Below are 15067 nucleotides of genomic sequence, written 5' to 3' on the forward strand. Positions count from 1 at the left end.
CTATATCCATCTCCTAGTGATAGAGGCTTAGACATTAATGTGGGCAATTCGGGTCTCCCAGCTACTGTTTGCCTATCATTCTGGTGTCATTCACATGCACCTCCCTACAGACCCAGCATTTGCATCTTATCCTCTATGCTTTGCTGGGTCTGACCATGTCAGGAGGAGGAATGTGGGTAGTGTCGACAAAGCCCCAGAAGTGCTTTATATCTCTGCTGCTCATAGAAGCATCACATCATGACTATTATTAATAAGCATGTTTGCCTCCTACCAACGTGCGAAGAAAATTTATACCCATAGGCTGATGAAGCCAAAGCTTTCTGAAAGGACTTATCTAAAACTGTATTTATAATTTTGAGAGATAAATACAGTATACTTGTCATCTTAAGAAGAAAGTTCCTTTTGAATTGTAACCACTTTCAACAATTGTACTATTTAAATCATTAAACCACTTTCAGCCAATATGAACGTAAGTCGTATTTATACTGTCTCTACCTGTTTCAAAAGTACTTTATTTCTCTACAGTGATCCAGGATTAATTTTGCTTTTAGAAATTTGTAGCTTTGTCTGTTATTTTTGTGTTCTAAATATTTGTAAGGTCCCCTTTAAACAGGTGACTAGAGCATACTGTTGTTGCAGTTCTTAGATAAATGACACTGTTAATGTTTTCTGAGACCCAACGTTTTGCTACCATAGTGTAAGTAACTGAAAGGGTGTACCATGAGAGTGAATGTAAGGCTTGGAGTCTCTCAGGGAAAGATGTAGGTGTACCATCACAGTTGTTTCTGTGCCACTTAGCAAAGCAGGGGGAAAGAGAGCAGTGCCTCCCTACTCCATGCAACTATTTTTCTCCAATGCCAGGTATGCAGGAGGCCTCGATGAAGCTCACTGAATCACTACATGAAGTCTATGAGCCAGACTGGTATGGACGGGAAGATGTAAAGATGGTTGGTGAGGTAAGAGCTGGACGGCAACTTCTGGGAGTCCCTGAGTGGCTTCCAGAAGGCTTCTACCGCTCAGTCCACATTGCACTTCTCTATCTCAGGGCATGAATCGCAAACCAAGATGAGATACTAAAAACACAGCCTAGAGTTCTACTGCTTAAGCCATCCTCAACTTGTAGTGTGAGGGGAAAGCGATTCTAAAACCATTTGAAGTTTGGGTTAAAGATTGCTTTTCTTCAAAATAGCAATAGCTCTTTTTTGTTGCATACTCTAGGTTGTAACAACTATTTGTGTCTGAGCCTTTCCATCAACTTGATTTTCATGCAGCAATTTCACCCCCTTTACCTCTTCTCTACTTTAATCAGCCCTCCTGGAATGCAGAAGCAAAAGCTCAGACACTCACCCATCCCTCTGTAGCACAGCTAGACCAGTCACTAAACTCAACTGTATCTTATGGCCGCCTTGGACTTAGAAATCCCCTCATACCGGAATTAAAGACTGTAGCTCTAGGTCACTCAGCACTCGGGAAATGAGCAAATGAGTGTCACCACTTTGTGGAAAGTAGAGTAGAACAGATAGCAAGAATGGCCACGTAACCTTGGGCTCCTGTTTTATCTTCTTGGAATTCACTCCCATGTACATAATGGAAATAATAACAATTATACTGACAGAAAGCACATTTGAAGCCTTTGTGTTAAGGTCCTCTCATCAGTGCTCAGAACATGTCCTGGTCACTGATGGGTGAGAGCTTCTAGGCAGCAATTATTTCCCCTCCAAGATCTTTGTTGAAAAGAAGAGCAATTGTTTGTCATGTCATCACGTCAGATGAGTCAATACAGCTCCTCTAGAAACAGAAGATCTGAGTTAGATGATGGAGCCAAAGCCCAGAGGAAGGTGTTAGTTCAGGAGCTGCACATCTCTGCAGCTTCTGCAGGGGTTCACAGTGAGTCTCTGGCTGCTGCTCATGGCAGTGCTGACACCCTGATGGTGAGTTTCATAATATCATTAGAACTGAAACACAATGGGTTCATCTACGGGAAGGGCTCTTGTTAGATATCTTCCAAAAATCTTTCAGGATGTGAATTTGGCAAAGCTGTTCCCACGTACCGTTTTTCACTGCAGTTACCAAGTGTGTTTGTCATCTTATATTTTCCCTATATGAAACCATCATATTTCAACATGTTGTTAAATGCTAATCTTACTTTGTACATTTCTGACTAAGAATGTATTCTCAAAACTCATCATAAGCAAGGAAAATATAAGAATAATGGAAAGTTGTGTTCCTATCCTCAGAACATTGTATGATTCCATTTTGTCCATGGCAAGGCTACTATTGACATTGACTCTTCAATGAAATGGCTGCTATGCTACATTAGTCCCTGTGGATTCCAGGACATTTGAACCCTCAGTTTCTAGCTTCAAACATCTGGACAATAGAGCAACTGATCATTACATGTTCAGAGTGTCTACTCACAACAGATGATGAGCTTTTTTTATTTGATGAATTTAAATTATTTTGTTTGCCTAAGATTCTTAAATTGGGCATTATAATAATGAGGATTTAAGTTTTGAAGGTCAAAAATGAAAAAAATGCAAATAAAACTTTGCCTTGTAAATGATATCAAGTAGCATAAACTAGACTCAAACCTACTGCCCAGCTGGAGTTGACCTGGATCTTCTCGGCTCTATTTCCCAAGTGCGGACATTATAGATGTGGGTCACTGTCTCCACCTTTAAATTAGCTTTGTACTGCTTTGCTTTTTAAACAAGATCAAGATTTACCACTTACTTAAAGAAATTTGGAAGTAACAGCCTGAGTATGACATGGCCAACTGACAAATACTGAAGTCATTTTTCTTTAAATCCACTATATATCTCATGGTTGATAAGAACCTCCAAGTAGCTGGGTGGTGGTGGCGCACACCTTTAATCCCAGCACTTGGGAGGCAGAGGCAGGCAGATTTCTGAGTTCAAGGCCAGCCTGGTCTACAGAGTGAGTTCCAGGACTGCCAGAGCTATACAGAGAAACCCTGTCTCAAAAAAACAAACAAACGAAAAAGAACCTCCCAGTATAATAAATTTTCTCTTCATTGTGTAAATGATATTTAAGTTGTGTTTTGTTGTTTGTTTCTCTCTGGGTTGACTCTAATTCATCAATTGCTGCAGATAAGTTAGCTGTCTCACAGGAATTCTCCATCTTTTCATTCCAATGCCCATCTACTGTGACGTGGGAACCTGTTAAAGCCTCTGCATTCCTCGGTACCTCAGAATCAGTGATGTACTTTAAACAAGCTAAGCTCCTATCTTATATTGTTACATAGAGCACTGACCAGATCGCCTTGAAGTTTGGTTTGCATCCTAGTTAGCTCATATTGCTTCTTCTAATATCTCATCAAGTATTGCTTACTACATGTTTTGATTTTAGATATTTTAGCAGTTTGGTGAAATGTGTCTGGGGATTATGGAGTCACTGTCTCTCTGTTTCTCTTTTAGAAGTGTGATGTGCTGTGGGAAGACTTCCATCAAAAGCTAGTGGATGGGTCCTTGCTGACACTGGACACCTACCTGGGCCAGTTTCCTGATATAAAGGTATTTCATTCTCTGTGTGTGAAGGAAATAATTGAAGGGTCTCATGCAGTTATTAAAATCAGGGCAACAGAGGGGAATTAAAATTTCTGAAGTTGAAATGAAAGGCATTTGTAACTTTTCATTTCTTTCAGCGTGTATTATCGTGAAATAAAATCCAGCTTCAGAAATCAAAGTGCCCTCTTAGTGAACACTTCAATGCTTCTCTCTTTACAGACATCTTTTCAAACCTGTAGATACAAAATCAGAAATCAAATACCTCATATCTATTCAAACCTTTTTCTATGTAGTATGTTGTGATTTTCATTAGAATAAGTGATAATCAGAGGGATTAGAGAAACTGAATTGTAAATTGGAGGTGAAATTTGATATTTCACTGTTTACTGTTAGTTTCACATGTGGTCACAGTGCCCCTGTGCATTTTGCTGTTGAAATTTTCAGATTAAAATCAAAATATGAGCCTTTTAGGATGTGAAAAAATAATGTTTAAAACAATAGCTTTGGCTCTTAACTCTCCTGAAAGGGTAAATAAAGAAGTGAATGGTTGAATGTTGTAGATCCGGAAGTGTCATTGTAGCTAAGGCTGGGTTTGAACAAACATCTGTATACAACAGATGTGCAGCAGTAGCCCTCTTGGAGGCCACATGTAAACAAAACAAATCTGAATGGTGGATTCCCCGTGTGTCCATAAGCACTAGAGATTTCTTCCTTATGTCCTCATTTTCTTAGAGTCTCTGTGTAGGAATCAATCCATTAGACAGAACAGCCACCTATCAGCAAACATTAGAGTCTAGAAGGCAACTACTAGAATTTACTAGGCCCTCATGATTAAGAATAAGGAATTAGATGAGGGACATGGATTGTGATAGAAATGGACTGTATATTGATAAACAGAGGCTCAGTAGTGGTGCTCCCAGGCAAGCTGGGAACTTACTGTGCACAGTCATGTGCTTGTTCTATTGTAATGAGCTTGCTCTCTTTTGTGTCATCCTTGGTTCTGGAGCGTTTCTTATCCCCACTCTCATTGGTTTCTGATGCGCTCCTCTTTATGGTTTCCTCTTGAACTGGTCCTGATAGTCATCCCAGTCGCATGTTGAGAAACCTGTCAGCCTCTCTGTAGTACAGCTCACTTCCTGTTCTTTTAAAAATAAAGTTTATTTTAAAAAAATTCTTGCTAATGAATAAGAATACTACACCTCAAAATTAACAAGACCCAAGGTCTATTCAACTTAATGAAGTTATCTACACTTAGAATTGGCATTTGAAATGGAAGCTGTGAAGCTTCACATTAGATTTCATGCTTTAATGACTAAGTATTTTTTCTGTGCTCATCCAAATCCATCTGCTCTGGGCAGTCTCCAGGTATCTAGAGATAGCTAGACCCCATTAGTGCTGAGACCAAAGTCACTTCCACGGGTCTAAAAGTGGGACCACTACACAGTTGTTGAACTTTCTGAAGGAGGAGGGGTCTGGACATTTAAAAAGCTTTGTTTGTACTAAGCTTAGAGAGACAGTGATGGTGACTAATTCTGCTGTAGATTCAAGTGTCACCCAGGATCTCACTGGCTTCTCAGTTTGTTGAATATTTAGTGTCTCAATACTCTTTTAAGACTGAGCCTGCCTAGGGATACCATGCAAAAGTTCATTGTCAGATAGAAAGTCTGAGAGTCTCTACTCAGGTAAGAGCTGGGAGTCAGAGAATAGCAGCCACATGCCCTGGGCTATTCCAGGCAATGGATCTTTGTCAGGTGGCTGCAGGGTTATAGGGTGCCTTCCAACCATGGCTTTTCATTGTCCTTGCTGCTTATGCAGAAGCCTTTCAACTACTTTCTGTCTTTCACAAGAGAATTCATTTGTAGTTTGACTCAGGGTATTCAGGAGAGAAACAGAAACAAAGCTTCATTCCTCCATCTTCTGATATTACCTCTGTGGCATGATAGTTTAATCTCCATTACTTTAGAATCTGAAAGTCAGAAGAGAATAAAGAATATAGTATTCTCCACCTATTAATTATAAGCTATTGTACTGGTTGTTCCTTTCAGTTTATTTGAAGTCAACATGATGTAATACTCAGTAGAACTTTTACCAAGGAGCCTTTTTCTTGAGGTACATAGTTGAAGTCACTCTCCAGGCTCTCCTCCAGGTACAGCATGTATAGGTATTTAGTAAAAATAAGACTAAGGGGTTCCTTATGCTACTCTGAAGGCAAATGCACTTTAAGGTTTTACATGTGTCATATGAAAAGGCTGAATCAATCTCTCCTCTCCTTTTTCCTTTACTCTTAAGCTATGTTGACAAAATTGTCATCAAAGGCAGAGAACTGGAAAACTGCAACATGCCAAATAATTAAGGAAATATTGTGGGTATCTCTGGAAAGAGACAGCTTGGAGAGTAAGAATAGCTACATTGAAGTTTTACATTTTTCAATGAGTGCAATGTAGAAGTAGGAGTAGACTCCCTAAGGTCATAAAATGATGATTAGTGAATATGTAATGAAGGGGTTTTTAATGGAAAGGACACTATGAGTAAGATGAACTGAGTGGAAAATTTTCAAAACATGGACCAAAATTGACTTCTTTGACTCCCATTAAAATCAACAGGCCACATGCATTTAAAACCTCAGGCAAATTTCCAAGCATTCACCATAGCCTATCATAGAAGACTATGAGATACCATTCATGCAGATGATGTTTGACGTTTGAGCTGTACTGGCAGGGCAGTCCATGTTGTCATTCCCATTGTGTAGTGCTGACATCTAAAATCAATATTATAATAAGAACCCACATGTCACCAAACCAGCCGGGCTTATAGCTGTGAGGAATTATTATAAAAATATAGTTTAGATTCTATGTTGGTACCCATGCATGAATAACTAAGCATATATTTACTTCAATGTGCCCAAATGAATTCCAAATTGGGGTGGTCAGAGAATTTTAAAAATTGTAATGAAGTATTTTCTAAACTACAGAAATTTAAGGTGGTGAGGAATTTCAATTAAGTTTATTACTACTTCTTAAACTGACTTATTTAAGTTTAGTATTGGATGCCTAATTAGAATTGTGTTATATGAGAAAAGTTAATCTGAGTTAACTCTGTTCATATGAAATCTTTGAGTATTTATCTATTTATTGCTCCAAACTTCCAGAATGTCATATAGGAAAGGAAATATGATTGATTTATTTTTATAGCACAAAACTATCTGTGTCAAGTGAATGACAGGTCTTAAATTATTTACTTACACCCTAGTAAACTACTTTCTGTGAGGGCCTTGCCAGTCCCAGAGGGAAATGCTTCACAAGATTCACCTCACTTATTTTTCGAACAAAAACCAGATTACCACTGTATTCTTCCACCTCCTTACGAATCCTGGTAGTAACTGAATTCCAGCTCTTTTCAAAGACCAATGCAATCTTCAAAAGCTAATGATTTGCTATTTGGGAGATATTAAAGATGTCCCTGGGGCAGAGACACATCTGTACAGAGAACTACGAGGTGCTGAGTGCTACACAAGCTTCTTTCCCTTAGAGAGAAGCAGATGCTTGTTGAAAATAATGGACTTTATCACTTTTCTGACTAAAAAGGTCTGCCAGCCTTGCAGAAGGGATTTTCTCTCCCCTGCCTAGGCTAGCTCAGTGACCATCAGAAAGCTACTCTGGGTATGTCTTGAAGCATTTCATGGCCATGTGGAAATGGTAGCGACAGAAAAATATCACTGGAATGAATATAAAGATCGGAAGCTGCTAAGTTTAAATAAACTTCTGAATGTACCTGTCACAAGTGTCCGCAAGCTGTGGAGAAGTTATTTTGAATAATTAGAGTCTGTGGAGGCATTGGAAAGGGCATTGTTATCAGAGTTCCAGGGGCAGAGAAAGATTGACAGGAAGTTAGACAGGAGGGAGCTCAGAAGGTGCACATTGGAAGGAGGCTGCCTCTGGTAGGTGCTCACCAGGCTTGCCCTCCCACTCCTGATGGTCAGCTGTCATCTTGTGTGCAGCCTTTCTCACCTCATCTACTCCCGTTACCAGTTAGGCTCAGAGATGGTGAACAGTTCTAGGTAGATTCCAGGTCTTTCTGAATAAAATGGAAATAATTCTTACCATATCCGTACCGTAGGACACTGAACAGATTCATGGGTAGCTACTGTGTTATGTAAAAACATAAACATCTTACTAATATTGTTTTCACTCTTATTAGTATATCCAATTTAAGTTGTCTTTATTAAATGAAATGATGGTTATTATTAGACCAGCAGGGTGCAACTAGAAAGTTGCAGAGACATAAAACACATGGATGTCAAATCTTCTCTCAGGCTAATTAACTCAGAATCTGAATTTAGATCTGAAAAGTCAGTGTATTTTACCCTATTTGTGGTTCCAACTCTTTGCCTAAGCATTGTAGTGATTACTTATACATTCACTTATACACATACATTTTCCACTGTCATATTTAGCTGCACCCGATTTAAACTTCTTGCTACATCTTCTGTAAGACTTCTGATGCACTCTAGGCCTCTTGCCTTGCCTTTGTGCTGTGTTTACCTACATTACCTTTGCATGTGCTGTAAGCTTCCCAGTACATTGCTTCTGGTCTTTGTCTGTTTGTTTTGTTTTTGTTCTGAATGGCTAATAATGTTTTCATGCAATTAAAAGTAAAGGAAGGTAGTTGTATATATTTGTCTTGATTTTTGTCTTTTATAGTAATTACTGCTTCATGCAGTTCTACTTAAGATAACAAAAGCATTGTGTTGACAACAAATTCCATGTTTTTGTTTGATTGAAAATATTTCTTTCACCTTAATTATTTCTGGGAGTTATTTTTGTTGGGTAGAGTCTTACTTGGAGATTTTTTTCCTTCTTGACTTCTTTTAAGTACTTTATAGTTAGTCCATTGTTTTGTACCTTTTTGGTTATTAAAGTTTACCCCACTGTGGTTCTTATGGTTGTACTACACTTACGCTGCTGTTTTTAAATTACTTTGTATGTTAGCATATATAGCAGTGTGTTATGTTCTCTCATTTTCATACATGTATTACTGTGCTTTGCTCATGTTCCCATCAGTTGTCCCTCCTTTGTTGTTTGTTATTAATAATCTTAAGACCCAACTTTGACAAGCCAGTACTTTCCTATCTAGGTTTTTGAGTTTCTCGAGTCTGTCCTTTGGTCCCTGAGCACTTAGGTTTACCAACTTGAGCCTCAGATTCCTTGTGTTTTCAAAGAAACAAGGAAGTAGTAATTGATAAAAGAAAGTGAATTTATGAACAGTTTTTGCATCACTGTAAGGAGGAGATGGGCTTCAGTATTTCCTGAGGTTGTGATAAAACGCTCTAGAATATAAGACACAAAAGCCAAGAAGAATGTACAGGTTGTTTTAGCTGTGAGGTGAGGTGCTGAAACTGTGTGAAATCTCTTCCCATGAGGCCAGTTTCTCCTTTGGCTAGTGCTAGGACTTTAGCTGTGCCTCTCCATGTGTCAAATTTAGGTTACATTTTAATTCTTTTGGGTCCATTGTCTCAATAGTTTGACCTCTGAAAGGGTGGGGTACAAATCTTATGGTATCACTTTACCTGCCAGAGCTTCAGACTAGAGTCATGGTTAGTCTCCTCTCTCTCTCTCTCTCTCTCTCTCTCTCTCTCTCTCTCTCTCTGTGTGTGTGTGTGTGTGTGTGTGTGTATTCAATCTTGAGAGAAACACCTAGATAGGATACAAATACAAGCTAAAATTAGAGGACAGCCAGTTGGTGTAAGGCCAATGTAAGTTTAGTGCACAGGAACCATTAACACACCATACTCAGATTTACCAACATTTGCAAAGGCTGGAACAATGGCTCCATGAGCTTGTGGAGGTCTCCATCCTAAAAAAGTCCTTGTATGGTTAGAGTGAGCTTATTTGGGGGCAGATTCCTTGAAAATAACTTGTTCCATATAAAGGAAAAGAGCCCATGTTGGCTGCTCCACATTTCTGGGTGCTTAATGTGGGCTACTGGGCACATAATTACTATCTATACGATCCCTATGCAAGTAGGGGTCATGCAAATGAAGATGGCCCTGGTTGATCAAAGTTCAGTCCTGATCAAAAACTTGGTCAATACTTAGTGGTTTGGGATTTCTGGGCCAAGGCTCTGAAAATGCCTTAATGAGGTGGCTATGGGAATGAGCTAGCCCATCAGCATTGTCCCTGTGTTCTGAACACCAGCATTTTCAAAGTGATGCATTAGCTCTAGAGATTCAAATACATGAAGGACCATGATATACTGAGAAGAGATTTCTCAGGCAGTATATCTGTCTTAGAGAACTGTTATTATGATCATATTATATTATAATCATAAACTGTTACTATAATCATAAAGCAGAACCTAGTATAGGTTTCTATCTGCAGACTACAGCACGTAAAGAATAGCAGCGAATTCTAATAGATAGTCCAGCTTGCCTGCTTTCCCAAAGCAACTCCAGGATTTTCTGGGTCTTCGATGGAAACAGGCTGTTAGCGGTTCATGATTGGCCTCATTATTTTCAGAATGGGTGCTGTTTAAAGCACAATGGTCTCAAAGCCTTATTCTGATTTATAGCTGTCTTCCACCTTCTCTTATACCTGCTCACCTCTATCTCCTGTTAAAATCTTCACCTTCCATGCCAGTAAAATGGCTCAGCAGGTAGGGGTGCCTGCCACCAAGCTTGATAAGCCATGTGAGTTCAATCTCAGAAACCCTTATGCTAGAAAGAGAGAACAGACTCCTGTAGATTGTTCTTTAACTGTGCTCACACAGGCACATATATACATCCGTAAGTACAGCAATCCTTTATAGTCCTCAGCAACTTTCATCACAGAAAGCACTTGACCTTTGAGTTTTGGCAGTCAGAGACTGACAGCACCTCTCCAGTTCATGTGTTTTCCATGTTGGCAGAATCGCATCGCTAAGCGCAGCAGGAAGCTCGTGGATTATGACAGTGCTCGGCATCACCTGGAGGCTCTGCAGAGTTCCAAGAGGAAGGATGAGAGTCGGATCTCGAAGGTAGGGATGGATGCAGTGGGTGACATCACTCCCTGATTCTTAAGGCATGCGGCAGCCTTGTTTTTAAAGATTAGATGTTCCCCTTTTAAAGAAAGACTTCAATCAGGACAGGGTTCAAGCTAAATTATAGTTTTCTAAGCCACTTTAATTAAAAATACGTTTTTTCCCTTTGTTATAAGAAGTGAGATCACATGAGTGAGCCTTACTGACACATTGTGACTAGAATAACTTTGAGCCTCTTGCAGTGTTGCAAGATCAAAGAAACCAAGGAGTGTTTCTGCACTTCTTTCTATATGATCAGAAAATGCTGATTAAAATATAGATTCAGGTGAGATACCAACACTGTAACTCCCAGAGAAAAAAATAGTTACTTTTTTACATGCTGTGATAAAACACCATGCCTAGGCAACTTGTAGAAGAAAGGCTTATTTGAGGCTTAGCGTTTTGTTGGGTTATGAGTCTATCACCATCACAAGGGGGAAGTATGGCAGTAGGCAGGGATGGCAATTGGATCAGGAATCTGGGAGCTCATACCTTAATTCACAGGCAGGAGATATAGAGGTCAAACAGAAAATTGAGCAAGGCTTAAAGCTCTCATAGCCTACCCCCAATCACACACTTCCTCCATCAAGCCTACACCTTCAAAGCCTCCCCAGAGATCAACACTAACTGGGGACCAAGTAATTAAATGCCTGAGATTATGGGGGTCATCTCATTCAAGCCACCACAGTTATGTTTCCAACAGTTTGCAGATGCCAGCTAAATGAAGCCAGCTATCCACTATCCCCTTGAATTCCAGGCTTAGTTTGTCTTTCCTATCACACAGCACTGGTAAATCACCTTCCATCATGGCATCTCTAGATCAGGGTCCCCATTGCTTACCTCTTTTAATGGATCCCATTGGGAAAAATTTCTAAATCCCCTAGCATGACATATGAGATCTTCACAACTTGATTATAACTTACTTGTCAAGCCTTCCAACTTTTAAGTTCTCTCTGTTGCCCAATTAATCACAAAAGGGTGTGGATTTCAACAAATAGCTCTCCTCGAAAATCTTCACAGGATACCATAAGGTTCTCTCTCTCTTTAAAAGGAAGTGATGCCTTTATGTACAGAAATGGCTCCCCGGTGTATAAATGTGTTGTGTGTCATTTCTAGGCAGAAGAAGAGTTTCAGAAAGCACAGAAAGTGTTTGAAGAGTTCAATGTTGACTTACAAGAAGAGTTACCGTCGTTGTGGTCCAGGTAAACATGTTTCTGCTCCGGTTTGCACCCATTAGCAGTTTACGAAGAGTTAAACTGCTAACTCTTTCCTTTGGCTCACTTTCCTTGTCTGTGGATTTCTTCTGGGACTGTGAGATTTCTGTCCTGTTCAGAAGAACTTCTGTACCTATGCTTCCCAATATGGATGCCACTCGCCACATATGCCTGCTGAGTACTTGAGGTCTGGCTGTGGAGACTGAGGAAAATTATTTTGTTGTATCTCATTTTTAATTAAGTAGCCATGTGGGTCTCGCAGCTGTTTAGACCTTGGTAAGTTTCTCAAGAGGAGACTTAAAATTCTAAGCAGAGGCAATCAGAGAATTTCTCCTGTCATAAAACTTACAGGAACTCCCCTTCAGCTCTTAGTTGGATTTCAAATATTCTAAGTCTGCATCTTACCTTCTGGCCTTGTTCCTTGGACTTTTAACCTGAGTTACAGCACTGTTTCAGACGCCAAATGCTGCTCTTACTTACAGGCATTCCAAGAGTCTCATGGTATTGGGTGAGATTTATGCAGTTTATTCAGTTTTCACTACTCTATGCTGGAACCATGAAGTTGCTGGAAGGAGTGATGCCTTATGGTCCTCCATGCTCACTAGTAGTTCCACGTCACCAGCCCTTCAAATCTAACTCTGCCTGACATGCTGCATTACCTCTAATCAATCTCCTCCCCTTCTTCCAAATAGCTTGTGGCCCCACAGAGATTAAACACGTCTGCAGGCTTAATTTCTGCTGCCTGTATCTAAGCCCCTCTTTAACTGAAATTGCACAAACTCATGATTTTCACAAGTATATAGTTCTTTTCCCATTTACATTGCTCAAGCCTGGAATTGGAGTCAGTACTTTTAATTTCCAGTGTCTCCTGTGGGGAAATATGCAGGATTGGACATGCAGCAGGGAACATGTACTCAGTGATGGATGCTGGAATTCCTGCATCCAACTCATCTTAGCTATTCAGAAATTATTTGTTGTGTCCAGTTGTACTATAGTGTTCATCAGGTCCTCTCTTCTCTGTTTTTTAACCTAATTTATCAATGAAACTGAGTTATTAACAGCCACAATTCTCAGGCCCATTTTTCTCTTCAGTTCTGTCAGCTTTAAAAAATGTATTTTACTCATTTTTATGATGTGCATATTATTGAAGATATTATCTCTATAAAATATCCCATGGTTTAGTTTGCTTACTTTGAGATGGAGCCTCATGTAGACCAGGCTGTCCTTTTACCGACTTTGTAGCAAAGGATTATCTTGAATTCCCAATCTTCTTTCCTTCATCTCCCAAGGATTGTATGTGTGCACAGCACATGGAGCTATAAAGCATCCTCTTTTCTTTCTCTTAACAAGTGTCTTTTGATACCTGACCAGGTCTCTGTTGCTCACATGGTACGCCCTTTTCCATTCACCCTGTTTTCATCTTTGAATCTTGTGTTTAGTTTGTTCTTTGCCTCTTTGGTTCTTTATTATCTATTATTTCCATGCAAAGAAAATTATTTCAAACCTTTAGATGCACAAAGAAGAGTAGTAAGGTCTGGGGAGATGACTCAGTCCAGTGTAGTGCTTGCTAAGCAAGCATGAGAACCTGATGTCAGATCTTCAGTGCCAAATAGAGCTGGGTGTGGTGGTACGCATCTGACAAAAAGCCCAAGAGCCAGAGACAGAGGGATCCAGAAGGCTCCCTGGAGCTCAGCAGCCATCAGTCTAGAAAACTGGTGAGCTGCATGTTCAGTGAGAGATTGTCTTAAAGAATGAGGTGAGAAATCTATCTACCTCTGGTTGCCACATGCACATGCATACATGCACACATACATATGTACATTGAAAGAAATAATCTACTGCATAGAAGATATAGATAGCAGAAAACTGTAAGCATTATTTATTTTCTATGCTGGGGGATTTGCCAGACTGAATGTTGAGGCTCACTCACACGGCATATGTAGGTACTCTACCTCCTGACCTATATTTATATTTTAACCAAATTTGTGATTCATAGAAGATGGTGATAAAATTACTATAAAGAAGAGAGACTCCATAGGGAATGCTGAAGTTGAATTTTTGAAGTTCGTATTTGGTGAACAACTATTCCAAGCTAATGAGTGTACAAATAAGGGCATGAGCATTGGAGAGTTTTTTTTTAGTTCTTGGAACTTTTTAAAGTTTGAATTTTTGTCTTATTTTACAAATATGGGTATTTTGTTGACATATATTTATGGGTATCACATGTATGCCCGGTATCCATGAAATGTGAAGAAAATGCCAAATACCCTGGAACTGAGGGGGATTTAGGATGGCTGTGAGCTTCCATGTGAGTGCTGTGAACTAAACTCAGGTCTTCTGAAACAGCAGCTAGTGCTTGTCGCCCCTGAAACATTTCTCCAGCTCTGGTTCTTGGAAGCTTATTCCACATGAAATGATGTTGATTGAAAATAGAATTCAAAGGCATGGAATGATGTTGATTGAAAATAGAATTCGAAGGAAGGAAGTGTGGGGAGAAGCAGGACAGAGACTAGGGGTTACAGTCACATTATTTGCCAAATATTTTTTGGCCGCCCACTGTGTGTCTTCTTTGATGTGCTATAGACTGTATACTGAACGTTTATTTTTCTTACAGTCTACATTGAAGGATAAAAAGAAACAAAAGTAAAATATCACACAAAAATAATGTAATTGAGACTGACATTGCTGGGTGACCAGGGTATCTTTAGAGATGAGGACATAGTACAAAACAAAAATGAAGGGTTGGAAATGTACTGAGTTCCATCTCACGTGTGATATGTTTGAAGGTACATTAAGACATTTATTAAGTAATGAAGTCTTTAACTAAAGAAGAAGGCAAGGAAACACTAAGTATGGGTGGTGTCAATGCCCAGATGTTTGGGTGGCAATATGAAGCAGTGTACAGTGGCAGGAAACCCTGCAGGAAAACCGAAGAGGAAATAATGACAGCTCTATCAGGGCTCTGAAAGAAAGTGGAACCACAAGAAGCAGAAAAGAGAGAACATTCCAATGTTGAATGTGTTCCAAGAGTTCCCATGAAAATAGGAAGACCAAATGCATGAGAACTAAGGATATTTCACCTTGACTGAACTTCCAGAGAGGGCTCAATGGGTGGAGGGACCAGGAGCCCCATGGCAGGTATTTCTGACCTCATGTGACATTAGAGGACAGCACAGTCAATATCTCTGGTTTGAAAATATTGATTTTACTTGATCATGGTGGATGATTGTTTTGATGTGTTCTTTGATTCGGTTTGCAAGAATTTTATTGAGT

The 15067-nt window shown here is 39.6% G+C and overlaps 1 protein-coding gene across 1 annotated transcript in view; it reads left to right on the forward strand.

Annotated features, from left to right (window-relative positions):
• Amph (amphiphysin) overlaps positions 1-15067 on the forward strand; it is a 211533-nt gene that overhangs the window by 127080 nt on the left and 69386 nt on the right. The window contains exons 4-7 of the mRNA XM_031359752.1: positions 862-956; positions 3438-3533; positions 10431-10538; positions 11697-11782. Of these exons, the coding sequence (XP_031215612.1) occupies positions 862-956; positions 3438-3533; positions 10431-10538; positions 11697-11782 (385 nt within the window). The remainder of the gene's footprint in view (positions 1-861; positions 957-3437; positions 3534-10430; positions 10539-11696; positions 11783-15067) is intronic.

The sequence above is a fragment of the Mastomys coucha genome, unplaced genomic scaffold (genome assembly GCF_008632895.1).
Source record: "Mastomys coucha isolate ucsf_1 unplaced genomic scaffold, UCSF_Mcou_1 pScaffold7, whole genome shotgun sequence".
In the NCBI taxonomy this organism is placed as follows: domain Eukaryota; kingdom Metazoa; phylum Chordata; class Mammalia; order Rodentia; family Muridae; genus Mastomys; species Mastomys coucha.